General features: G+C 47.4%; 8 protein-coding genes across 8 annotated transcripts; 4 read left to right on the forward strand and 4 right to left on the reverse strand.

Annotated features, from left to right (window-relative positions):
• Positions 1-3,228: 3,228 nt before the first annotated feature.
• On the reverse strand, positions 3,229-5,775 carry somA (putative cAMP-dependent protein kinase pathway protein (Som1); the record flags this gene model as incomplete). The annotated part of the gene is made up of 4 exons (XM_056925244.1): positions 3,229-3,399; positions 3,473-4,964; positions 5,073-5,233; positions 5,293-5,775. The coding sequence occupies 4 exons, from the start codon at positions 5,773-5,775 to the stop codon at positions 3,229-3,231; spliced, it is 2,307 nt and encodes a 768-aa protein (XP_056777970.1).
• A 1,896-nt stretch (positions 5,776-7,671) lies between these two features.
• Positions 7,672-8,632, reverse strand: N7478_009031 (TRAPP complex core subunit BET3; the record flags this gene model as incomplete). The annotated part of the gene is made up of 5 exons (XM_056925245.1): positions 7,672-7,791; positions 7,898-8,089; positions 8,190-8,409; positions 8,526-8,534; positions 8,598-8,632. The coding sequence occupies 5 exons, from the start codon at positions 8,630-8,632 to the stop codon at positions 7,672-7,674; spliced, it is 576 nt and encodes a 191-aa protein (XP_056777971.1).
• A 327-nt stretch (positions 8,633-8,959) lies between these two features.
• N7478_009032 (WD40 repeat domain-containing protein) lies at positions 8,960-10,292 on the forward strand (the record flags this gene model as incomplete). The annotated part of the gene is made up of 5 exons (XM_056925246.1): positions 8,960-9,103; positions 9,175-9,220; positions 9,278-9,358; positions 9,423-10,178; positions 10,240-10,292. The coding sequence occupies 5 exons, from the start codon at positions 8,960-8,962 to the stop codon at positions 10,290-10,292; spliced, it is 1,080 nt and encodes a 359-aa protein (XP_056777972.1).
• A 1,150-nt stretch (positions 10,293-11,442) lies between these two features.
• Positions 11,443-14,738, forward strand: N7478_009033 (glycoside hydrolase family 47 protein; the record flags this gene model as incomplete). Its single annotated transcript, XM_056925247.1, has 3 exons — positions 11,443-11,788; positions 11,859-12,403; positions 12,462-14,738. 3 exons carry the CDS (start codon positions 11,443-11,445, stop codon positions 14,736-14,738), a joined length of 3,168 nt encoding a protein of 1,055 aa, XP_056777973.1.
• A 327-nt stretch (positions 14,739-15,065) lies between these two features.
• Positions 15,066-15,793, reverse strand: N7478_009034 (uncharacterized protein; the record flags this gene model as incomplete). Its single annotated transcript, XM_056925248.1, has 4 exons — positions 15,066-15,212; positions 15,292-15,465; positions 15,631-15,644; positions 15,748-15,793. 4 exons carry the CDS (start codon positions 15,791-15,793, stop codon positions 15,066-15,068), a joined length of 381 nt encoding a protein of 126 aa, XP_056777974.1.
• Positions 15,794-16,291: 498 nt separating this feature from the next.
• Positions 16,292-18,211, reverse strand: N7478_009035 (uncharacterized protein; the record flags this gene model as incomplete). The annotated part of the gene is made up of 2 exons (XM_056925249.1): positions 16,292-17,821; positions 18,053-18,211. 2 exons carry the CDS (start codon positions 18,209-18,211, stop codon positions 16,292-16,294), a joined length of 1,689 nt encoding a protein of 562 aa, XP_056777975.1.
• A 370-nt stretch (positions 18,212-18,581) lies between these two features.
• On the forward strand, positions 18,582-20,267 carry N7478_009036 (uncharacterized protein; the record flags this gene model as incomplete). Its single annotated transcript, XM_056925250.1, has 1 exon — positions 18,582-20,267. The coding sequence occupies one exon, from the start codon at positions 18,582-18,584 to the stop codon at positions 20,265-20,267; it is 1,686 nt and encodes a 561-aa protein (XP_056777976.1).
• Positions 20,268-21,104: 837 nt separating this feature from the next.
• Positions 21,105-25,651, forward strand: N7478_009037 (ABC bile acid transporter; the record flags this gene model as incomplete). Its single annotated transcript, XM_056925251.1, has 3 exons — positions 21,105-21,464; positions 21,515-23,890; positions 23,957-25,651. The coding sequence occupies 3 exons, from the start codon at positions 21,105-21,107 to the stop codon at positions 25,649-25,651; spliced, it is 4,431 nt and encodes a 1,476-aa protein (XP_056777977.1).
• Between the last annotated feature and the right edge of the window lie 787 nt (positions 25,652-26,438).

A 26,438-nucleotide genomic window follows, 5' to 3' on the forward strand; every position in this document is an offset into this window, starting at 1 on the left:
TTGTCGTTACGACCATCGTCTTGTTGCGATTGTCTCATTGCTATAAGATTGATTTATAAAAGTTATTGACAATAAAAATATTTCCTCCGACAAAATACCTTCTTGTGGCTATGACTACAGGATCGATTCTTCTAATAGCATAGTCAATCATTGAAATTACCTTCATAAAAGCTTATATCACAGCTAACGATTATCATTTCCGATCGGATCGTAGACATAATATTAATAACCGTGATAATATAGCCGTCGAGGTAACCTAACCAGACACGAGGCTTAACTTTATTGCTTTGAACACGTTTTTCCTTTAGGAGTCAAAACACAAGCTCGAAAATATCACGTTCCGAGGTGGCTAAGCGAGTTCTCGCTTGATCCCACGGTGCTGGAATTGTCCCCAGAAGGCCGATTTCCATCATGAATTCAGCGAGTAGCAAGCCGCCGCGGATGAGGCAATGGCCTTGTAGTTTGTCAAAACTTCCCTTGAGATCGGTCCTCGGCGCGATATCATCCATGAGAACTTTCCTCAGACCACTGTATGGCGAACAATGCAGCAACACGTGCTTTGGGGCTTGGGATCCTTCCGCACAGTGGTACTGATCGATTTCAGCCTCATTGATCTGGTACAAGAAGTGAGGAAGACCTATCCGCATCGAGCGGAGCTGCACTAAGATTGATTTATACGGTCGCAAGAGATCATTAAACAGATACCTTGAAGTTTACCTCTCTCTCTTTTACTTCTAGCTTTGTTACTCTTATTAAATGTTACTAAGTTTCGATCTCATCCGTTTTTATTAGGCCAGTAACACTTTAGTAATTTCAATATCATATAAAACTTCACTCCTATAAGCTCTCTAGGTGATTGACTATAGATTATAGGGATATTCGCTTGACTCCTTTAGGCTACCACCGATACTTACAGTTACTGCTTAAATTTATATCTAAATAGAAAGACTATGCAAATAATCTCATAAAGATACGTATAAGTGTGTATATCACTTTCTTCCTTTTTTGTTTCTTTCCTTCTTTCTTTCCTTCTCCATACTCTTCGGGGTTTCCTTTCTCATTATTCCATTTATCGTGCGGTTTTCGTTTGACTTGCACCGTCCTGGGGTTTCAGCTACTGGACTACAGGGGATAAGTTTCGACGTATTCTCTGGCCACGAAGCTTTGCATTAGTTTGCGACAAAGAAACACCTTAACGCGCGGTAAGTCTGGTGGATAAAGGAGTTGGCTAGTTACCAGTTTATACTCAGACATAGACTGGGGAGAGCTAATATCCTTACGGATACCCTCTCTCACAAAGAGACAGTACTTACCGCGATAGAAAAGAGCAGGTCTTGCTTCCTTCCTGTTTCTAGAATCGCCTGGAGTCGACCATCTCTCCAGTTTTTCTTAGTCTGGTCAATTATGTGCTAGCATCGAATCGGGATAACGAGAGTCTACACGGGTTATGCGATCGCGCAGTATCTGCGGACCCGGGAGAGTAGACGCTTAACAAAGGCCTACTGTTTTTTAGTGAGAAACTGGTGATGTTGGATGAAGGCGACTTACGCGCGCGGCTGTTGAATAACATCCACTGCTAACCAGGCCTTGCTCACCCCGGTATAGAAAAGACGAAGCTTTTTTTATCCAGCCAATACTACCGGTCTGGATGGAGTAAGGATGTGGAACGTTATTGCGATAACTGGACGGACCGAACTCCTGGACTACTGAATTCACTCCTGCAGCATACGGATAATCGCTAGCAGCTCATGGGACTCAACACTCCTAGTATCACCAGGGCAACTTAAAGGATATACCCAGATTAGAGGGCCTCTCAAAAAACACCCTAAATAAGAGTTTACGAGAATCTCTCGGAAACTCTTTCTTCGGATGAAGCTTCAAACAATCTCCACAGAATGACCATCGACGATCTTGAAGCCTCAGTAAAAACAGAGTTCGAATGACATGAATGCTATTCACGCAGAGAATAGGAATGCCCAGGTATAGAAGTCTAGGGAAAGAGAGCTCTTTGTTAAGTTTCTTTTCGAATAGAGTGTAGAATCGCTTGCAGGTGAGTGATAGGCATGTTTTGTCGATTAGGGGTAGCAACCCGTGGATGTCGAGTAATAAATAATTATCTAGGGAAGTTGTGGTAACATGTCGCTTGGTGCTTGTGAGGCGTTTTAGGAATGATGATAGAAGGGGGGTTTTGGATAACACAGCAGGACCCGGAGTGCGTTTGTTGATTTCATCTTGCTGTTTTGTGTATTTGGAGTCCATGTTGGTATTGTATCTGGTTTGGGAATGGGAATGAAAGTTCAATAAGTTGACTCTCAAGCTTTTGTGGGGGATTAAAGTTGCCCAGGTGCAATGCGCATCATAACGTCACAAGTTTATGGTCTCAACCTACTTTAGACTCGGAGCCTTACAGCACTTTGGCAAGCAAAGCCTGCTTCCATTTTTGGATCCGACATTATTAGCCTTGTATTTTAATCTGTACTAGTAGGTAGTGTTTTCTCTCTTTTCATACTATCTACAAAGTAGATGGTCAAAGTCTATTTGGCTATAGAGCCTACTAGTTTGAAAGCGAGATAGTGCGAGGGTGTGTAGATTATCGTAGCCACTCATATGAAGAACGTTCAATAACCTGGGATGAATGGAAAGGGCAAGAAAAAGAAATAAAGCTCCAGTCAAGGAAATGAGAAGCAGATAAGGTGGCGCTTAGGATACTGAGAATGGTTCTCATTTATAGCATACCATGTTGAACGGAGCAAGGAATTAAGTAACCGCACGAGAATAAGTAATAGTAATAGAAAGAAAGAAACGAAGCCAAAACTCGTAGGTCACAGTGCACTAATCTTGAATACAAAAAGAGACGCCAAATCCAAACATCAAGTTTTACGCGAGGACTTGATTGACGAGAGGTAGATGAGGAGAGGGAGAGAGGCGTAGCGTAGAGAGGTATAAGGAGGGAGAGGATAAAGAGGAAAGGAATGCGATCATTTGAAACACACCAACGCCAATCTCATAGCATATGCGCACGAACACATATCCGGCATGGAACCAACCAAAAAAAAGAGCAGGTATAAGGATGAATAGGTCGAAAAGAGGAAGGAAGCAGAAGGGAACGAGTATCCGCAATACGAAGAATTTCAAATCCAGCACAGGTCAAAAGAAATCAAATGTACAAAACAAGGGTATATCGGAGAGGTTCAAAGCACCTGAAGAGAAACCATCAAGACTTTTTCATCATGAAAGACCGTCGGCCCCGGTCTCAACACCGTCAGGGGGGTAGGACATGTTAGGATCAAATCCGAACCCAGTACCGTCAGCATCAGTGTTCAAGAATGTATCAAAGTCAAAGCTCTCCAAGATATCGGGATTATCCAGGGCGCTGAAATCAAGACTGAAGGGCGCGTTCTATTATCACAAAAAAAGTCAATAACCAGTTACGGAATATTAGTTAACAAAGAGATTTGTAAAAAAAGCTTACCTCAGAGATGCCGAGATCATTGAATTGTTGAGACTGGTCTGGAACAGCTGGGACCATTGGTGGAGGAGCGGGAGCCGATGTCTGCTGAGGTGGAGCGCCTGCAGCCGCATTGGCTGGACCCCGCAGAGTATTATTAGGAGGATGAGGCGTAACAGGAGTAGAGGGGTTGGGAGTTTGCGGGGGATCGGCGGCCTCAGTAGATGGGGTAGCACCAGTAGCTTGGTTGGCAGCGTTCGCGTTCTTTTTGCCTCCCTTGGCTGCGGCCTTCTTCTTTTCCCTCTTGGGGGCTGCTTTAGAAGGCGGCTGGGGAGTTGGGGGTGCATTCCCACCAGCTGGAGACTCCTGCGCACGGCCGGCGTTGCCACCAGCACCAGGTGGTGCCTGAGGTGGAGGCATATTACCTCTCTGATCCTGCGGTGTGCCAGCCTGAGGCTGAGTAGCAGGAGAATGCTGAGGAGGCATTTGCCCTGGCTGCCACTGACCACTAGGTACGCGGTTAGCAGCATTAGCAGTGAGGGGCTGGCCCATTTGAGGTCCACTGAAGGAGGGGTTAGAGCTTGGGGGGCGCATATTGGGTCCACCTTGTCCAAAGGAGAATTGCGCGGCCATCTCAGGCGGCATTTGACCACCGTTCAAGTTCATGGAGCCCGGTGATCCACGGTTCTGACCGAGGTCGGCGGCACTAGGCGATCCGGGAAGGCCAGACTGAGGCATCTTAGGTGTGCCTCGCTTCATTTGTTCGTTCGGATTTGGCGATGCACCGGTGCGACTGCCCTGAGGAGAGGTGCCAGGCGGCAAAGCACCTCCTTGCAACGGTTGACCGTCGCGGGCCATGGTGTCTTGCTCCTGTCGAGCCATCATCAGACGACGCTTATTCTGCTGTTCGAGCAGCATAAGTTGCATCTGATAATCTTGGAGAGCGTGGTTGCCGTGCTGACCGTTCGGTGTGCCCGCCATACCGGGGCGAACCTGGGGCATCTGACCATTGGCACCATAGTACTCCGCACCCATAGGGTACATTCCTTGTCCATCAGGCATAGCCACCAGATCCGCCTGGTTAGGCATCACACCGGGGTTCATCATACCACCGTTCGGGATACCCTGGGAATTCGATGCTGAGCGAGAGTGATGAAGGGCCAAGTTTTGAGCATATACCTGCATAGATTTTTGTTGCGCTGCAACCTGTCCCTGTTGTTGGAACTGCTGGAACTGAACCGGGTTCATTGCCCGCTGTGCCATCCCATTCTGCATCGCCATCTGCGGGTTCTGACCCGGCATACCCTGTCCTTGTCCACGTCCACCAGGAGCCAGCGGTTGGCCATTTACTGTACCATCTGCGAGGCGAGGGCGTTTCGACGGCGAGGGGGCGTTATCGGCAGAGGCGGGGGACTGAGGTCGGTTTCCGTTCATGTCCATGTCGGATTGTTCACGCATCTGCTGCATCAATTGCATTTGTTGTTTCTGCTGGAATGCCGCCATCTGCTGTGGGGATCTATAGACGTGAAGTAAAGGTAATTGTCAGCGACCCACAACCACTTGCACCGAGGGTACTCTCTAAAGGAGGCGCAAAAATCGGAGGAAATAAATGAGCGAAGCATACATTCCAGAAGTGTTGTTCTGCAACACTGCCTTGGTTAGATTGTTAGCCCCTGGTGGCACCATGCCACCATTTCGGGGGCGCATCATTTGGTTCATATGACCTGGCATCATTGGCTGTGCGCGCATAAGGGGATTTTGCTGCTCTCGCATGCGCATCATAGTCTGTAAGCTCAAGTCAGATTTTAGTGACTCATTAGAACCTGTCCAAGATAGTGACGAACCTGATGTTGCTGAAGGTATTGTCTCACGTCTTGACTACTACCCTTCTTGCGAGGAGTGAAAAAGAAATCCCAGAAGAGACTAAACCAGTCCAGTAAAAACGAGGACTGGAGATTTTCGCTTGCGAGACTGGGGCGTGGGAGGTCATCAGGGATCTTGATCTTCTCACCGTCCTTATCTACCATCATCGAATCACCATCGATCCCATTCACATTTCCCGGGCTTGTCTTCGTGTTCGGCTCAGTGTTGAGTTTAAAGGACTCATCCTGGACGAGAGCGCGGGCGCAATCATGGTGGCCACGTTTCAAGAAATAATCGTAGATGTAGGTGTTCAGCTGATTGATCAGGTAGTCAGGGTTATTCATGGGGCTGTCATAACGTGGAGCCGCAGAACCGTTATTCATCATAGGAACGCCGCCGACTGGGCCAGCGACTCCGGGATTCATATTGACGTTCATCTGGTTCATTTGGTTCATTTGGTTCATGGTGGCGAACGGTGGGACTGCAACCACCCTTGCCTATTAATATGTGAAAAAAACGAAACAAATATTCAGTGCGACTGGGGATATCCAGACGCGCATCCACCGTCTCAGGCGATGAGGCCTAGCGCGGGGTGCAAGGAGTAAACGTAACGCGTTGGAGCGGGAGGGAATCAGGAGAAGCGGTCAGGGCGCTTCGATGCGGCGGGTTTGATACCGACGGCAAGAGAACAGTCTCCTGACGAACTTCCAGACGCGTGAAGTAAATGGCGCGTGCACGAAATGAATCGGTAATCGTAACGAGATAGAAGTTGCGATAGAGATCTGCAGCGGTCGGGAGGACGTCTTCTCCGGATGGAAGCCACGCGACGAGAGGGTAAAAGGATCTCTAAATTCGGGTGGCGTCGAGGATCACTCTCAGATAAGCCCCAAAGTACTGAATAAATCAGACGAAAATGTTAATAACACGGCTCAATGCAAAAAAAATGAGAAGTACAAAGAAAAAGAACCGAGCGATCCCACGAAGGAAAGAGGGAAAGCGCGGATTGATAGGGTTGCGATGACGGAGGTAACAGGGAGGCGGGAAAAGGTAGTGCAACCAGTGAAACCAGAGAAGATGGGGGCGGGCGCTGGGGGGAGGGGAGGGAGCCCGATCGGGCCGGGTTGACAAAAACCAGCAAGAGATATGTCCACCACCAAGACGTAAAACGAAGAAGTCAACTCACCAACTATTCCGATGTTGAGTTAGGGGAGGTGGAGTCTCCTTCAGTGGTAGCAGAGAGAAAAGAGGAGCCGGGGGGAGGGATTAACGGCGACTGTCACTGCTTTTGCTCTTGTTCTCTGTCGGTCTCTGGAGAATCGCTTGCTCGGGATCGGATGAACGAATGTTCCGGGGCTGGGGATGGCGCTGTCAAGCGTATTTCTGGGCATGCACCGAATATGGGAGGAAAATGATCAAATAAGAATAGAATAAGCTGAGGGTTTTTGGGTGTCGGTGAAATTCACTAGGGAAAAAATAAAAAGAAGAAGTGAGCACACGAACAAACTTGACAAATATCAGAGAAAATAAGTAATAGACAAGAATCAGAATGAGGGAAGAAAGAAGAAAAAGACCATCAGACAAGACGGAAATGGGTCGATTGATACCTCCATAGAAAGAATGGATCCCGCAAGTCTAAACTTCGGCTCCACGCAAAGTAGAAGTGGAAGATCGGCGATCGAACCAATCAAGACAATGAAGCTTTTTCAAACCAAGTGTAAAAAGTGACGATGGGAGGGGAAAATATCGAGATGTCAAGAAGTCAAGGGGGACAAAAGAAAGAAAAAGTTGATCTGTAAGTTTTTTCGGGGGGGGGAGTTGAAGGGTGGCGGAGGGATCTTCGTACGGTATTGTTACACTCTAACCAGTTGTCTACATCATGGCACACTCCGGAGATCATGAGGATTAGAGTACACACCACGGAACATTATTACGATATACATCAACTTCTACTGTATATGATAAAAATTAACTTGCAATATATTCTCGATCCTCGTCATTTATAGGCTCTTCACCTTACCATCTTCAGGAACAAAAAGTCACAATCAAAGTCTATTCATGAAAAAATACACCACAACCCGGTCCGATGCCAGTGATAAATCGCGTGGCGGGGAGATGATGCTTCCTACATACTGATAGATCATAAACCCTAATACTACATATCAAGATCACCCAAGACCACAAACCCACATATTTACACCTGGGAAAGCAAGCAAAATAATAAGAATAATAAGAGGGCAGACTCAGAAAGAAAGAAAGAAAAAATAAAGAGTATCATCAAATAGAAATAGAATTGCAACCCTCAAAAAATCATTACCCATCGTAGTCTGCCAAAAACGCCCGGGAAATGCTCTTGCGCCATCTTACTCTTCCTCTGGAGGCATCTCGTCTTCGATGTATCGGACCAGCGAGACCCGCATCTCCGTAGTGTCGTCTCCACGAAGTACATCGCTCACAAAGTGTGCCTCGATCTGCACTTGAACCTGGATCTCGGGTCAGCGATCGGACCCAACACCAAGGATCCCCGGAGATTTTTAAGATCCAAGATAAACATGAAACAAAAAGCAACAGAGAGGGAGAATAAAATACCATTTCTAGCGACCCCCGAAGAACTCCACACAGGATATTAGAGAACCAAAGTTCATCTTGTGCCCGTCCATCATCCGGCAACTCCACAAAGTCCGCGAGCGGATTATCATCGAAGATCAATGAGAACTGGTTGTTATCGCTAGTCCAATTGGTGACTGTCGGAGCAACATTCAGAAAGATCTTAAAGCCCACCTAATCAAACCAAAGCGTGTCAGCATTGCATATTCCCGACTCCACTCCACTCCGAAAAGGACAAGATAAATAAATCTCCATCTCCATTGTTACCACGCACTTTGGCAATCATATCCGCTGTCTCGCGGAAATTGGCACACCGGCCGACCCCCGATTTGGCCAGGAAATCTTCGATCAACCGCATACCAATATTATACCCCATTTTATCCAATTGCTTGTTCACTTCCTGGTAGTCGCTGTTGTAGTCTTGGCATAATTGGGCCACAATGGTACCGTAGGTTAATGTGACTAGCTCCGCATTGACTTTATCGACTCTTGTTCTGTAACTCCGAGCGGATAGGTTAGATAGGTAGGTTCGTAGGGGGGAGATAAAGCAGATTTTGGGTTCGATGCAACAGGTCGATGCGTAGCTCCCAAGGTTTAGCAGCTTACTGACTTCCATATTCTGCCCAAAATAGTCATTAATTAGTAGGGAACACTTTATAGACTAAGGTAGAAGCTCACTCACTCTTCTCCTATTCTGGAGGCTTTATTGGCTGACATGGCGGATGTGTAAGGCTAAGCTGCCTTTATCGATATTTCTCGAATGATCCGATGACTTCAAGACTCCCACGATGGTTCCGCACAGAAAAGATATACTCTTGAACGGAGTTATGTGGAGGTTGATTGCGGGGAATTGTTGATGCTGCTAGAGCTGTCGCTGTACCCATATTCTCACCGCCCGAAAAAGAGTGGGATTATCATTCTTCCCGCTTTCTTCAGATCGTCAAGGAATATCTGCGCACGCCACGCTTCCTCTCGCTCGTCGACTTTTAGGCCCATTTTTTCTTCTTCTTTTGGGTCCGGATCTATTCAGGCTTTATCATCAATATGTCTGGAGAGAAGCGCCCCGCGCAGGAGGCTTTCGGGTCCTCCAACTCACTCGTGGTGAAAAGAAATAAAGCCGATGCCGACCTCAACCCCGGTACAGCAGTCGTGAAGGGTTCCTCGCAGAATGGAGCTCTTATCCAGGCTGTAAGCTTTTTTTCAAGGCCGAGGGTCCTAGTGGGATCGGCCGATTAAGCTTTAGCTAACGTTGTAAATAGATCCCTCGTACCAGCGGCCTTGATGCGCCTATCATGGAACTTACTGGTGAGACACGCTTGCCCAATTGAATTGATTTGATCGCCTCTAACAAAAGGAAAATAGGTCACTCTGGCGAGGTCTTCACAGTCCGGTTTGATCCAACTGCACAACACATTGCCTCCGGCTCGATGGACCGATCCATTTGTATGTCCTTGCACGAAATTGACTTGCGCGCAAGCATTGAAACTAATACCTATCTGCGATATAGTACTTTGGAACACATACGGGCAATGTAATAACTACGGTCAACTGACAGGCCACAAGGGCGCCATTCTTGACCTTCAATGGGCGCGCGATTCACGAGCAATTTTCTCCGCATCAGCAGATATGACACTTGGAAGTTGGGATGCAGAGACCGGGCAGCGTGTGCGTCGTCATATCGGCCACGAGGAGATCATCAACTGTCTCGATATTAGCAAGCGCGGGCAAGAACTGCTAGTCAGCGGAAGTGACGATGGGTGCATAGGAATCTGGGACCCACGACAAAAAGATGCGTTGGAGTATCTTGAGACCGAACTTCCCATCACTGCAGTCGCACTGTCGGAAGCAGGTAATGAGATTTACAGCGGCGGTATTGATAACACAATCCATGTTTGGGATCTTAGGAAGAAAGCTGTGGTTTACTCTATGGCTGGACACAACGACACTATCACCTCTCTTCAGATTTCTCCCGATTCACAGACTCTGCTATCCAACTCCCATGACTCCACTGTCCGAACATGGGATATCCGACCATTCGCGCCAGCTAACCGTCTGGTTAACACATTTGACGGCGCTCCCGTTGGTCTTGAGAAGAACCTCATTCGTGCCAGCTGGGATCCTAAGGGAGAGAAGATCGGCGCAGGAAGTGGTGATCGTAGCGTGGTTGTTTGGGACGCTAAGACAACAAAACTACTTTACAAGCTTCCTGGCCACAAGGGTACTGTCAACGATGTGCAGTTCTCCCCCAACGATGAACCTATTAGTAAGTTTTGAACCTTCTCGTCGACGAAACTAAGGACATGCTAACCTTTTCTTCTGCACAGTTGTTTCTTGCTCTTCTGACCGCAATCTCATGCTCGGTGAATTGGGCAAATAAGCATGGAAAGTCAGTGAAAAACACATAAAACATTTGTAATTAGGGACAAGCGGGCGTTGAAATGATCTGATCCTTAATTATCCTTCCATCTCGAACCCATATCGACTTGCGGAACCAGCTAAATGAGAAAGCTGCCCAAGCAAAGGACTATCTACTGTTGTACTATGATATTTTCTCTCTATGTGCAGACATATGGTCCCAATGATGTACACTATATCTTTATATAAGGCGTTTTTTGGTATTCTCCATCTGTTGTTCCGGTCAACATCTAAATCCGACATCTGTTTCGCGGCTCCATACTCCATATAGTAGCTTCAAAGGTTGTACACAATAAGCCCGGGCCGTTATGAAGTAATGACTTACTACAAGTTAGTCAAATGATTGACTGGGTGAGAAGCATTCGGATTAAATTTGCCTTCAAAAAACTAAATACCTAAATGCCATGTATCACATCAACTGTAGGCCCTTTCTATACTATAACCAACTTCTACGAGTATATCATAGCTATACTTACTCCAACCCCCTAAAACAGCTCTAATTACAATAAAATATCAAACCTCTACCATTCAAACTATATTTCAATACAATTCGAAAACTTTCCAGCTCCTAAAACCTAAAATTACACTAAACCCGCCGCTCAGGGCTTCCCACAACCAGTCAAGGTCCATATGATGCAATGACCCAAAGCGCGAAAAAAAGATTCCCGAATCGGCTTATCTGGCCGTATCCACCCCCGTTTACTTTTCTCCCCTCCACCAGCCCTGGGCACTCCATTCCGTTCAAGATTACCACTATAAGCCCAGGACCAGACTCCCGAACCCAAACGTTCACCCGACAGGCTTCCGTCTGCCACCCTATACGAACCCCAGCGGACCGACCGCTCAGCTGATGCGCACGCGATGTTGGAGTTTGCAAATGTTCAACCCTCGTCGCGCCTGGATAATGGTACTCTGGGCCATTCTGCTATCGCTATGGCTCACCACAGCGCATGGAATGAGAGATTACCAAATTAAAGAACTCCGGTACGACTATGAATATGGCACTTAGCTACTTCCCTTCTCCGTGGCGATTGGCGATGTCATCCCTACCTGCGTACCTGGCCAAACAATGCTGATCTCCTTTCCTTTCCTGTAGACAAGAAACTGAGCGCATGTTCTATCATGGCTTTGAAAATTACCTCGAGCACGCATTTCCCGAAGACGAACTACGGCCCTTAACCTGTGGACCCTTGACTCGCGACGAGAAACGCGACGAACATAACGATGTCTTGGGCAATTATTCCTTGACGTTGATTGATAGTTTGTCAACGCTGGCTATTCTGTCTTCGAGTCCAGAGAGTGGAGACCAGTCTCTTGGATACTTTCAAGATGGTGTAAAAGACTTTGTTAGAATGTATGGGGATGGTTCGCGCGGCCCTGCTGGTCGGGGAGAGCGTGCAAGGGGATTTGATATTGATAGCAAGGTGCAAGTGTTTGAGACTGTTATTCGAGGACTTGGTATGGATATTCCTAGATTTTTTAGGCGACTTATAAACGCTATAGCTGGTAAGCTAACATGAACGTCTAGGTGGATTACTTAGTTCACATCTTTTTGCCATAGGCGAGCTACCTATCACTGGATATACACCTTCAGAACAAGATGCATCCTTTGCAGCTGCGTGGGACAAGACACTATTCTCTGAAAATGATCATGGAATTGAATGGAGGAATGGATTCGTATACGATGGCCAACTACTCCGATTGGCAGTTGATTTAGCACATCGGCTCCTTCCCGCATTTTATACGGAGACCGGCCTGCCTTATCCGCGCGTCAATCTACGTCATGGGATACCATTCTATGAAAACTCGCCTTTGAATCTCAAGTCTCGCCCAGAAACCAAGAAGAAGAAATACTCCTACCTGGCTACCGCGGAAGTGACTGAGACCTGCAGTGCAGGCGCAGGCAGCTTGGTTCTTGAATTTACTGTCCTGAGCAGACTCACCGGTGATGGCCGATATGAGGAACTAGCCAAGAGAGCGTTTTGGGCTGTCTGGGCTCGCCGCAGTGACATTGACTTGCTTGGATTTGGGATTGATGTCGAGTCTGGTAAATGGGTCGGCTCATATGCTGGGGTAAGTAGAAAGGACATGAAGGATACCGTCAGGAAGTAATGCTAACAAATATTATTAGATTGGTGCCGGCATTGACAGTTTCTATGAATATGCCCTCAAATCCCATGTTCTGCTTTCCGAAGGAGAACGTCCCCCCTTTGATACCAAGAGCCATTGGAAGGCATTGGATGATTATTATCTCCCCTTAACGGAAGATCAACATTCTCCCGATTCCTTTCTCCAGGTCTGGGAGGATTCACATCAATCAATCAACCGCCATCTATACCGAGGTGAAGGGTATCAACACCCCCATTTAGTTGTTGGAGATGTAATCACGGGAGCTACCCGGGCCTTCTGGATTGATAGCCTGAGTGCATACTATCCGGGACTTTTGGCACTTGATGGAAAGCTAGACGAGGCGATTCAAATCCATCTTCTCACAACCGCGATTTGGACCCGCTTTTCTGGCCTTCCCGAGCGGTGGAATGTGGCTACAGGTGATATTGACGGCGGTCTTTCCTGGTATGGTGGTCGACCTGAATTCATCGAATCTACATACTATATTTACCTGGCAACCCAAGATCCCTGGTACTTACATGTCGGAGAAATGGTTCTTCGTGACATCAAGCGCCGATGCTGGACAAAATGTGGATGGGCTGGACTACGCAATGTTCAAACTGGAGAGATGATCGATCGCATGGAAAGTTTCTTCCTCGGAGAAACTGCCAAGTATATGTTCCTTCTCTTCACTCCCGAACATCCCCTGAACAAGTTGGATGCGCCGTGGGTATTCTCCACGGAGGGCCATCCTTTGATAATTCCGAAAAAGACCAGGCCAGCTCAGCCTCAGCCCAATCGCCGGCAAGACGTTTCCACATTTCAGCACACTGCTGAGAATATCTGCCCCGTAGTTCCTGGCTCACTCAGCTTCGGCGTGTCATATACAGCATCCCGGTCTGATATCTTCCACGCTGCCAGCTTGGCGCGTTTACACCTTCGTCCTCGCCGCGGCACAAATGAAGGACCTATCCTACCGGAGTCACGCAACCACCAAAGTGTATTAGTATCTGACTTAACATCGCCGACGAACTATACATTTTACCCCTGGACGCTCCCTCCACAACTCGTTCCCTTCGACGCAACCAGCGCGCCCATGGCTGTCCGCCCAACGCTCGACATCTCATTCCCATCTCTACCTGGCGGCGTCAACCTAGGACCTGGAGCCTTGGAGCGAATTCAAGACGGAATTCTCGTCAAAACCATCGGAGGACTTCGACTAAGCATGATCCAAGATGTGCCACTAATCTCTACCGAGAAAGGCAAAGAAGGAGACGGATTCCGGGTGCAAGTGATCAACAATGTGCCCTTAGGCAAAGATGAGAAGGTATATCTCTCACGCCAGGTCACATTTGACGTTGTCGATCCCTATGATCCCAACTTTACCCGAGTCCGCGACAGTACAATTCTAGATCTCGTCATTGACGTTCTCCCAGAGCCCCCTCGCCGAAACAATGGATCAGCTTATCCACGATCTGAGCAAACTGAAACAGAACATGGAAATGATTCGAAAGATCCACAGCGACTCGGTCGACCACGACCCGGACCCGCCTCATCAGTCCACGATAGCCCAACATTAGACTCTCCCATGAAAACTATCTTATCGTCACTAGTCAACTCGGTCTCTTCTCTCCTCCGAGATGACCCTCATGAAGATGCTCCCCTCCGCCTCAGCCTCCCAGCAACTATACCTATAGGCGTTGGCGCTGCACCTCTTCCCGAAGTGGACGATGCAGCCAGCGTCTCGCTATTTGGAAACCCATCAACCTCTCGACTGTCATGGTCCTCTATCTATTTCGCAGGGGACCTCTGTAACGAGCGAATCCTGCGTGACGTCGCCCAAAATCACGAAGTCTTGGTAATCAAACGAGGACAGTGTACATTTTCACAAAAACTACGCAACATCGTCGCATACAGGCAATCGCGATCATCACTGAAACTCGTCGTCGTAGTCTCCTACGATGATGAGATTCCTCCCACTGCACCTCCTGCATATGATCACGATCCCGAATCCGAATCCGAATCCGAAGAGTACACCAGCGAACAGCCCCAGCCAAGGCCTCAGCGAAGAGTTCCACTAGCTGCCCTACGCGCAGAACCATACCTTATTCGTCCTCACCTCGAAGAAGGTCAAGTGACAGCTGGTGGAATTTCTCGCAATCACCCCATTAGCATGGTCATGGTTGGTGGTGGCGACGAAACATATTCCCTTTTGCACGGAGCTACCGGGATCGGCATTCGAAGAAGGTATACAATGCGCTCGCAAGGTGTCCCTATCACAAATTTGCATATCATTTGAAATGTTTTTATATACCCGGGAATCACCAGGATGTGTTTTTCTTTTAGCATTGGTTTCGGTTTTGTAGATCATTGTTGTATAAAATCCAGTATGTTTTATAATTTGCATTAATACCTTCCTGCCTGGCACTAAGACGTTCATTCAACATAGTTTCTAGAGATATCATGCCTAGCTACTATTATACTGCATACATCAGATGCCTCTAGTACGTACCCAATACCTCTTGAGTCATACCATTGTCACATTTAATACTTGAATAATTCATACAGCATACTGCATAATCAATTTCAGTTCCATTTTATTTCCTTAATTCAGTACATGTCCGATTTACTCAAGAGCAATGCACTCAATCTCAACGGGAACACCCTTGGGCAGCTGATGAACAGCAACACAGCTACGAGCAGGCTTGTGAACAAAGAACTTCTCGTAGGTAGCGTTCATCTCGGCGAAGTTAGCCATATCAGTCAAGAAGACCTAAAAATTCATCATTAGTTATGTCCATCCGTTCATTCCATGAAACAGTGCTAAGAAAGCAAAGAAAGGGAGAACATACGTTGACCTTGACAATCTTGTCAACGCTAGATCCGGCAGCGGTGACGATAGCCTTGATGTTGTCGCAGCAGGCCTGGGTCAGGACACCAATGTTACCCTCGACCAGGGAGCCGGTGGAATCAGCGGGGATCTGTCCGGAGACGAAGAGCTGGCCGTTGGCGCGGATGGCCTGGGACTATAGGATTGTTAATTTGGTCTTGTTCTTGTTCTTCTGGTCTAGGTTCTGGAGCTGTCTGGGGATTGAGGGTGGCGGAGTATTCGTTCAGAGATTGGAGGGTAGGTATGTATGGAAGGATGAAGGTAGGTTCAGAGATTGGATTGAGGTTGAAGGGGAACGTACGTAAGGACCAGCAGCTATACCGGAGTAATCGTTAGCAATTGAGTCAAGTCAAGCTCACCGGACTGCCCAGGTGGGGAAGGGACTGGACTGATAACTTGAAAGAGGCAGTAAACTCACGGGGGCAAGCGTCCTTAGCAGTGACAGGGGTCATGTGGGCAGACATTTTGGTTGAGAGTGGGAGACGTAAAGTAGGAGTGGTATTGAAGGAGCGAGAGAGAGCTGTAAGACGAGAAGTAGTTCGTAGCATAGTTGGGCGGATTAAATGGGAGAAACTGTCCGCCGTGCCCGTGCCCCGCTGTGAATTTAGTGGGGTGTTTGCGGAAGGCGTTTCCCGCGGTTAACTATGGAGGGTCGGGAAACTTGAACATTGTTCAGTATCTAGATAACTACCAAGGTTATTCGGGATGAACCGTGCCACCAATTAAGAAAGATATGATATAATATGATATAAATTTAGAAAAGAGATCCAGGTGGATGTGTCAATAGAGCGGTTTGGAATTCGATTCGCTCATGAATACAAGTACAAAGTTGAAGCAAGTCATCTCGTCGTTAGGTAATGGGGTAAATCGCTGGACGCCAAGAACAGATTCCCTCAAAAGAACCAAAAGAAGCAAATATAGAACAAGATAGAGGAAAGGAATGAGAAGCGAGAGGCCTAATACTACATATTGACTTGGCCAAGGTCGCGTAGTTGTTGCAGCAAACTGGCTGTTTGCTCTGGCGAATACCCAAAGAACACCGGCCCGTTGAACGTTATATGAGGCCGCATTGAGGTTGTGTCTGGTTTCTCGGTGGCATCGTCGGTCTTGGGAATATCGGCATTGACCTTATTTCCATTTGCACCGTTGCCCCAGTTAGCCCAGGGTGAAACAGGTGGCTCGGGCTTGAATTCAAGCGCAGGAGTAGGAGCAGGAGGAGGCGCAGGTTCGGCAACTTCTGCTTTAGGTGCGTCATGCCCAAATGGACAGCCACCAGCTGGTTTAGCCGGTGTCTCGATAGGTGGTTTCTCTGGGGGTTCGATAGGTGGCGTTGCCGGTTTAGGTGCATCATGCCCAAATGGACAGCGACCAGCTGGCTTAGCCGGGGTGTCGGTAGGTAATTGCTCAAGGGGGTCGATGGGTCGAGAGTCGGGGGACATTGGACCAGGTACAGATCCAGACAAAGGCAATGAAGCGCTGGTCGGTTGGGTGATAGGAACATGAATACCCCACGGCCGGCTAGGAGATTCACCCAAGCGGACCTCACGGAGAGGACGGTCGAAATGACTCTGGCGATTGTCATCATCGTTCCCGTTCTCATGCTCAACTGAAACTCCTGGATCAGGACCAGGGGTCGCCTGGTTCACGTTTTCTGCCCATTTCTCGACTCTTTCTGTAGACGCAGTGTGAACACTCTGGTCCTCGCCATCTCCATTCGCCTCTCGGTCTGGGCCTGGTAGAAAAGCTTGGTGTTTAGCCGACAGGCCACTAATCATATTAATTAGACCGCCATACTTGGCATCAAGCTGCCGCATATTTTGGGGGTCTCTTTGATATCGTTTAACGCAGATAGCATGACTCCGGGGAATCTCATGCTTGTGTCTCTCGACATACTCAGCAATCTCCTCCGGGGAATGTTTATCAAGGTATCGGATCGGGCATCGGGATACAGGGCATCGGCTGCCTGAGGTTCGGGCCGAGGGCGTCGTACTAGACCGTCGCTCTTCTTGTTCGGCTTTAATAGGATCCAAGTCCTCATGACCACATGTATCGACGCTGATCTTGGGCACGTCCTTTAATCCATTCGCCGCCTCGCTTCCTATGGGTGTTTGAGGCTTTGAAAATGGGCAACGCAGAGTTCCCTGAGCCCCATTGGTGGTGAAGTCTTTCTCCAACGAGGCTGAGAGGTCTGGTCCACGAACCAACATGCATGAATTGGCAGAGGATATTTGGGAAAGCTCGTCTTGGGAACGAAGAAGGGCTTTATAGCCCTTGACACCGGCTGCGATAGCACGGGTTGTATTTTCGTCTACATTTTGGTGTGAAACGAGAGTCTTGATTACATCCATAGAATTCAGCGATTGTTCTTCGATTCGAGATTTGCTGTGCACAAGGCCTAGACACAATTCTTTCTGTTGATCCAGTAACCTTTGCTGAGTTTCCATCGCCTGAGGTCTATCTTGAGGAGGCAGTTGTCTAGTGACACTAGTATACTATATGGCAGAATGTTAGCCGCCATGTCTTTGTCATGAGTTGAGTGAAACTAGTGACAGTGTAAAAAGTCTCATCGGATAATACATGTTAATCCGTCATCGCCACAAAAGAGTGACTCGTGATCTAGAGCTAATCAAATTTTCTCGTCATTTGAGACATTTGGGGGGGGGGGGGGGGGGGATGGGGCAACGTGCAAGTGAGGAACGATCAAAGAGAAGGGGAGTAATTACCTGTTTAAAAAGATCATCGGTGTGTTGTTTGAGATCATTGTGTCTGTTTGTAAGCCGGTAGAGGGTTAGTAGAAGGGCATCAAATGCTTTGCCCACGGCTTGAAGCTGGTCTGGATGATGCAGATCCGGCTGCATCTCCTCAGCAATTGGGGCCGGCATAGTCTCTTCGAAACAAAGCAGATCAATAGATTACAAAAGGAATAAAAAGCTCATTTGACATTCCAAGAGCTATGCCCTATGTGGTGATGACACCGAAGGCATGTAAGGTGACGATGAAGGAAGAAATCGTAAGACAGACATTTTATAGCGATCTCGCGGCGCCGGAAAAACGTTAAGCGAGCTGGTCCGTGCTGTATCACGTGGAACATCCATCGCAAACCCTTTTAGGCAAGTTCTGAAGATTCTTGGCGGTTTATGTAATCCATTGTTTAGTTAACGTAATTCCCGGTCGGGCTGTACACCCGGCCGAGCTGTACACCCCATCAAAAATCACATCTTCCTACCAATATACCAACTTTAACCAGCCACTATGCCACCAATTCGCGCCCAATCGTCTCGAAATTCTGCCGGAAAAGAGGGTAGGATCTTATTAGCCGTTAAAGATATCAAAGATGGCCGTATCAACTCTCTCCGCGCAGCAGCAAAGCTATACGATATCCCCCATACAACGCTGGCTACGCGCGTCAATGGTGTACAATCACGCGTCGATATACGTCCAAATGGCCATAAACTGACACAATTAGAAGAGGATTCACTTGTTGAATGGATAATCTCTATGGATACGCGTGGAGCAGCGCCTAGGCCAGCTACTGTACGAGAGATGGCTAATATACTACTAGCTGCGCGTGGTAGCTACCCTCCACCAACAGTTGGTAAAAATTGGCCATCAAGCTTCATAAATCGACGCGAAGAGATTCGATCACGCTTCTCTAGGCGTTACGACTATCAACGCGCATTAAACGAAGATCCTAAATCGCTACGAGAGTGGTTTGCGACCGTACAACGTGCTATTGACGATAACGGTATCCAAATGGAGGATATCTACAACTTCGATGAGACAGGGTTTGCAATGGGTCTTATTTCAACACAGAAAGTGGTTACGCGGGCTGGATACTACGGTCGGAGAGCTATATTACAACCAGGAAACCGCGAATGGGTTACTGCTATTGAAACTATTTGTGCAGATGGCTATTCGCTACCGCCATGTATAGTTTTTAAAGGCCAAGTTGCTATGGCTGGTTGGTTTGATAATCTACCAAAAGACTGGCGATTTGAGGTCTCAAATAATGGCTGGACTACCGATGAAATTGGCCTACGTTGGCTACAGAAACTATTCATCCCATGTACAAATTCGCGCGTACATGGCCGGTTTCGGCTATTGATTCTTGATGGCCATGGTAGCCATCTTACGGCTAAATTTGACCAAATCTGCGCAGAAAACAATATTATACCACTTTGTATGCCTGCGCATTCTTCGCATTTATTACAACCGCTTGATGTTGGATGTTTCGCAGTGCTTAAACGCGCATACGGTCGCTTTATAAGTGATCTTGCGCGTGTAGGCTATAACCACATTGATAAGTTTGATTTTCTGGATGACTACCAACGCGCAAGACTGGAAGTGTTCAAAAAGCCAATTATTATTCAAAATAGCTTTATAGCTGCTGGCCTAGTGCCTATTGATCCAGAAAGAGTGCTTTCGAAGCTTAATATCTCTCTACGAACACCAACACCCCCAGGAAGCCGACCAAGCAGCAGATCTAGCCAATTTACACCAAAAACGCCGAGAACTGTCATTCAACTACAAAAACAAGCTTCTATGATGAAAGATCTATTAAAACAACGGTCAAATAGCCCACCAAGCCCATCGAAGACTATGTTAGATCAAATTATCAAAGGTCACTATATATCGCTACACAACACAGCGTTACTCGCACAGGAAAACGCAAATTTACGTACAGCCAATGAGAAAAAACGCCAAAAACGCAATCGATCAAATAGGCAGATACCCTGTGATACTGGCCTAACGGTCGAAGAGGGCCTACAACTAGCTACGCAGCTAAATTTACTAGATGAAGCTACTCCGGTGGATTCGAATACACAGGGCAAAACGCCTATTCAGCCAGGTCAGCCAGCCAAAAGGGCTCCGCCTCGGTGTAGTGGATGTGGGAATATTGGCCATAAGATCAATCGATGTATAAATCGCGTTATTTAGCTAAATTAATATATGTTGGCCAATATATATCGATTTAAATTTTTCTAATGGGTTGGGGTGTACAGCTCGGCCGGGTGTACAGCCCGACCGGGAATTACGTTAACTAAGTTAGTTTACCAACAACATTTGAAGTTAGCCCCAGACGTCGACGACTGTACAACGAAGACCAGGTGATTGTACAAAATATTCATGGGTAAGGGGCTTTTCAATGTTGGGCCCTATAAGCAGTCACCAGGCCCACCAGAAATGCAGAGTCGGTTTCGTAGGTTCTAGAGTGAATACTGAGGCGGCATATCAATTGTCGTAGGGGCGTGAAATTCCAAGGTTCTTAGTATCGAAGCTCTCTCCAGCAAGTTGCTTGAAGATGATTCAAAATTGCCAACCGTATTCGACGAATACAACCCCTCATATGGCAGAAAATTAGAACATTCTGCCCTACGTCACAAACGGCAAGGATCCAGTCAGTGAGAAGCTGAAAGAACGCGTAATTCTACCCCTTGACTCAGAGGGTCCCCGGGCATGTATGGCTGTCGATCACATCTCTTGCGTAAAACTTCTGAAAAGCAAAAATACATATCGTCATGCAAGGGTTGTTGATCCACGAGGGGGTTGAATAACGAACGAGTGTGAACCCGCCGAAGGATGAATTAAGCTCAAACATTGCCTTTTCAACCAATGTCAACAATACTTTATTCATATGATATAGATCTTGTCTGTCAACTCCAAGACTCGGTTAAATCTGAGGCTATTCAAGAGCACATGCTCCATACGCTGGAATTTTCAGATTATTCAATCTCGTCTCCAATGTCGCGGCCTTATTGCCTATTGTCCTGAGAAATGAATAGCACCCATCTGCTTGCAGTCTCACAAGGCTGGGACTCAGGCCTAAAATTCACAAAGGCAATTGCACTGGGTGCTATTACACTACTGAGTATTCCAGCAGGGCAAAGTCTTTTCTCAGAGGCAGAATATGGAGAGAAACCAAAACATCGAAATGAGTGTCAACTCTACGAAGATGAAGATGGCCAAGCTACATTTACTTCCATGCAAGAGTTTTCGCAATCAACGCAGGCCACTCTATCTCTAATTATGAATATTATGGGCTGTGTGGTATGCTTCAATGACAGCAAGAACGCTTTAATAGACCGATCTGGTGGTGAATCCTTGCTTGATCACCAGTTACAAATGGCTATATGGGTGAGTGCAGGCTCTAATATTTGAATTGATGATACTAAGTCAGTTAAAAGGTACTTTTATTGATTCAATGTGTTGCAATTTGGCGAGAGCCACAATGTACAAATCGTTTTGCTCTTGGCTTGCAGGCCAGTGTCTGTCAGTTGCTCTCAGCGCTCTCATTATCAGCTGGTCTATATTCTAGCGTAAAGTTCGACCAATCTATTCGAATGCGTTCACTTTTCCAGCTTGGGGTTTCCATCGCCGCATGTGGATGCCACCTTCTTACGCCCAGGCGACCCCACGTCTTCCGAAATGGCGTGCTGGTTAGTCCAGAGTCCACTGTCAGCTTGATATCGCGGATGACATTCATGTGGATGAGCCCTTGGCTGGCAGTAGGAAAACTGCCACGAGCTCTTGAAGTTTCTGATACTCACGAAATTCCCCAAAAAGCCCGTTCTCTAGAGTCGAATAACGTATTCATGCAGACACGCGTGGACAGATTTCAATGGACCCGAACAAATCTCCTGTGGACTTTGCTGCGTCTACATAGTGTCGCGTTCACAACGCACCTGATATGTACCCTCCTGGTTACATCTTTCAATTTCATTCCGCAGGCCTCGCTATTTGCTACTCTGAGAACGTTGGAGGAGGGAAGTCGCCAAGGGCCTGTCCTTTGGCTTTATGTCGCCGGACTAGCGATACCGCCAATCATATCGGCTCCGTTCGATGCATATAAATACTGGGTCGCCCATAGTACCTTCATCCTAGGGACACGCCAATATCTCACGCCTGCCATCTTTTCAAAAGCCTTGACTCTTAACGGCAAATTGCAGACAAAAAAAAGCACCGAATGGGGGGATAGCGACAGTGCGCATCGCATTGTGAACCTGATGACGGTGGATACCACAAAGTGTGGGCTGGCCTTCAATACTGTTATGCAAAGTATCTGGACGTCTATGAACCTTCTAGTCTCGGTCTATTCTCTTATCGGTCTCCTCGGTTGGCACAGCGCGTTGACTGCTATTGTGGTTGTTGCTTTGACCTTTTTGGTTAGCAGCCAAGCAACCAAAATACAGAGTACAGCCAGGCGAGAAACGCGAATGCTTCGAGATAAGAGACTATCCAGTCTAACTGAAGTATTTCGTTGTATCAAGATGGCCAAAATAATGGCCCTTGAAAAGCAATGGGAGGAAAAGGTGAAAGGGGTCCGTGATGCTGAGCTCCAGAAATCTCACACTATACTAGTCTGGGATCTTTTTACGAGATCATTGTATCTGATTACGCCCACTCTTCTGTCGGTATTGCTTTTGGGAACGCATGCATGGATTTATGGTGAAATCAAGCCGGCAAAGGCATTCGCGGTCATTTCAATGTTGAACACCGTTCAGACCTCCATGTCTGCTATTCCGGGTATCATTCCATCTTTCATGGAAAGCCTGACTGGTGCAGAGCATCTGGCAGAATTCTTGAATGCGCCGGCGAGGATTCAACAAGTGATCCAATCCGACACAATCGAGTTTCGCAATGCCTCAATCTCCGGCCCTGGTGGCCCTATAAAATCTGGGAAAGCAAGACTCGAAGATTTGAGTTTACAATTCCCACAGGGAAGCTTAAGCCTCATAACAGGCCCCACAGGTTCTGGTAAAAGCTTACTGCTCGCATCAATCCTCGGTGAATGCCACCTACACGGGGGTACTATCCACGCTCCCATCGCTCAGCCATGGGACAGCACGGTGGACAGTGGTTGGTTAAATGACTCAATAGCCTATGTGGCCCAGAGTCCTTGGATAGAGGCCGCGACTGTCAAAGACAACATCCTCTTTGGTCTTCCATATGATTCTGGGAGGTATAATCAGGTTATCCATGCTTGTGCTCTACAACCCGATTTAAACTCTTTCCAAATGGGCGATCTAGCTGAAGTATGGGCTAATGGAGCCAACCTCAGTGGAGGTCAACAATGGCGTCTCACCATGGCGCGTGCGCTTTACTCACGAGCTCGAGTGCTAGTCATTGACGATATCTTCAGTGCAGTTGACGTACATACTGCTCGGCATCTATATGAGCACACATTGACTGGTCCCTTGTCATCCGGGAGAACACGCCTTCTGGCCACCCACAGCTTAGGTCTCTGCTCGCCGCGCACAGCATATTTGGTTTGCCTTGACCAGGGCAGGGTATCATTTGCAGGGACTGTGGAAGGCTTTCAAGGTGTCAACCAGTTGCCTGTGGCTAGGATAGAGCCATCGAGCGATAACCCGACAGATTTCCAAGAATCTCGTCTTCCTGATTCAATACATCCTCCTCAAGCTGTGGAGAAAGAGCCCACGGTGTCGAGTATGCATCAATGGTCTAAATTCTGGATGTATACCCGAAGCAGCGGAACAACTGCACATTGGATATTGACATTGATCATTTTTGTTGCATACGGTATTGCGTTACTGTCGCAGGTAAGAAATATAGACTATCTCAAAGAACAAAAAATGAACAATGACGCTAATAATTGACTGTTTCAGGCATGGTGGCTTGGGGAATGGAGTACACAACTAGATGACCTACATGACTCGCAGTTTAACGGCCAAGAAAGAACACATCCAGCGCTGAGAAGAGGCCTCGCCATATACCTCGGACTCTCTGGACTCCTAATCACGCTCAGCGTCGCCCGTATCTACGCCGTCTCAGTGGGAGCATGGCGTGCCTCCCGCAGACTATTTCGAATTGTTCTCGCCCGAACGCTGGCAGCCCCTACTCAGTGGGTCAACACAATGTCCCTTGGTACCATTCTTGATATGTTCTCAGCAGACTTCGACACAGTTGATACACTACTTAGCACACACATGCAAGATGTATTAACTTCCGGAGTCGATGTAATCATCGCCCTAACCTCAGCTACCGTGACCCAGCCTCGATTACTACCCGCGGTCTTCATCCTCGCAACGTTTGCTATCCATGACACCAAAAAATACCTCGCAGCCGCGCGTAAGGTTAAGAGGCTTGAAGATTCCATAAGAGGACCAATCATCAATTATGCGACATCCTGTCTACAGGGTATCTCGACAATCCGTGCCTACGGAAAGACAGAGCAATCCTTAGCACGCATGGGGGAACAGCTTGAAGAACGATGTCGAGCATCACGGCATATCGCGCTCCTCAAGCACTGGCTTGCAGTTCGAACTGATATTCTTGGAGCATTTTTCGTGTCTATAACTGCATCTGTGATGATTGGGCTTCCAAATGTGGATGCGGCATCTGTAGGCTTCGTCATTACATTTGCCAACCAACTCGCACAATCATTTAAAGTGGCTATATATCGCTACCAGAATTTCGAGCTAGATCTTGATCCTCTTGGACGGGTGTTAGATTACACTCAGCTTGAGACAGAAGGGGGCGAAGACAGAAGCTCTACCACCTCTACCGAGTGGCCCAGCACAGGAGCGATAGAGGTCTCTGGCCTCGTGGCTCAGCACGGTCCTGATCTCCCTCCAGTCCTGAACGGGATAACATTTCGGGTTGAGGCAAATCAGCGAGTGGGAATTGTCGGACGGACAGGCGCAGGAAAGTCCTCAATTGCGCTAGCATTATTACGGATGCTCAGCATAACGCAAGGTCACATCATGGTGGACGGGGTAGATATTGCAACGCTTCATCCTCAACGTGTCCGGAGCCGCTTGGCTATGATTCCACAAGACCCAATGTTGACCAAGGGTACGATCCGATCGAATCTTGACCCGTTCGACGAGTTTGGAGATCAACAGTTAGTTCACGCGCTTTCTTTGGTCGGTTGGCATGGTGTAGCGGGTAAATTGGCAATGAATGAAGATAAAGAACGTAGTGCTCTGGTTGAGAACACAGAAAATCTATCCCAAGGTCAGCGCCAAGTACTATGTATTGCGCGTGCAATTGTCAGAAATTCAAAGGTTTTGATTCTCGACGAGGCGACTTCGGCAATGGACAAAGTGTCTGAAGCCAAAGTCTTGCAGTCTCTGCGGTCCGCGTGTCAAACCTGCTCTTCCAGCTTGTTGGTAATTGCTCATCGACTAAGTACGATTGTGGATTTCGATCGAATTATTGTGCTTTCAGATGGTCGGGTACAGGAATATGGGAGGCCTTGTGAGTTGATACAGATAGAAGGAGGTTCATTTCGGGGGATGGTGGAAAAGGATATAGAGAGAGACGTATTGTTCGAGAAAATTATTGGGCAGAAAGCGTGAATTTGAATCTGTGTATACGTTCGAGTTGTCACAATAGCAGCTTGAGGAAAACTTCCAGCAAATTTGATGTACCATATACTAGCAGTACAGCCCTATTGTCGAAATCTCAACATATGCGTGCCATTCCCTATTCAACCTTAGATGGTACGCCAGGGCGTGATAGCTGACGCAAAAAGTGGATAGAGACTCGGGACCTTGGAATTACAAGTAGACAATGTTGCAGTCACACGGAACATGCCCAGGTGAATTGCACTAGTTTTGAAAACGGTATCAAACCACCAACCATTCCCTAGGTAGCAAATATAGTACATGTGTTGCACAACCGGGTCCGTGGATTAGTCAACTTGTGTGGCAGGACACTTTTATTTCTGGGGGTCTTGATTGGCTAGGTGTTAACACCTGGGCACCTTTACCTTCCAAGGTTCATATTTCACAGTTTCCATATCACTGGTGCCCAGGTCACGCTGGTGGCGCCCGGTGACCCGGAGTTGACGTGCATACTAGTGCTCATCGTGCATGGTGCAGATCCGCTCTAGATTCATCTTGAGATATATTTATGACTGCGGGATTAGGTGGGAGGCAGATGATGCCCTTCTGGAGTCTTTTATCCTGTTTCTTGGGGAAAGAAGAAACTTGAAGCAGATATAATCTTTAAACATTACTATGTAGTACACACCAAAAGTGGGAAAGAGGAAAGTAGCAATTCAACAAACAACTCTGGGCAATTATGGTGATCAGATGAGACCTAGTAAACTGATTCTGCAAGGATGGTTTATAATTCCACAAT

Source organism: Penicillium angulare (genome assembly GCF_028827245.1).
Source record: "Penicillium angulare strain IBT 27051 chromosome Unknown utg000005l_segment0_segment0, whole genome shotgun sequence".
Classification (NCBI taxonomy): domain Eukaryota; kingdom Fungi; phylum Ascomycota; class Eurotiomycetes; order Eurotiales; family Aspergillaceae; genus Penicillium; species Penicillium angulare.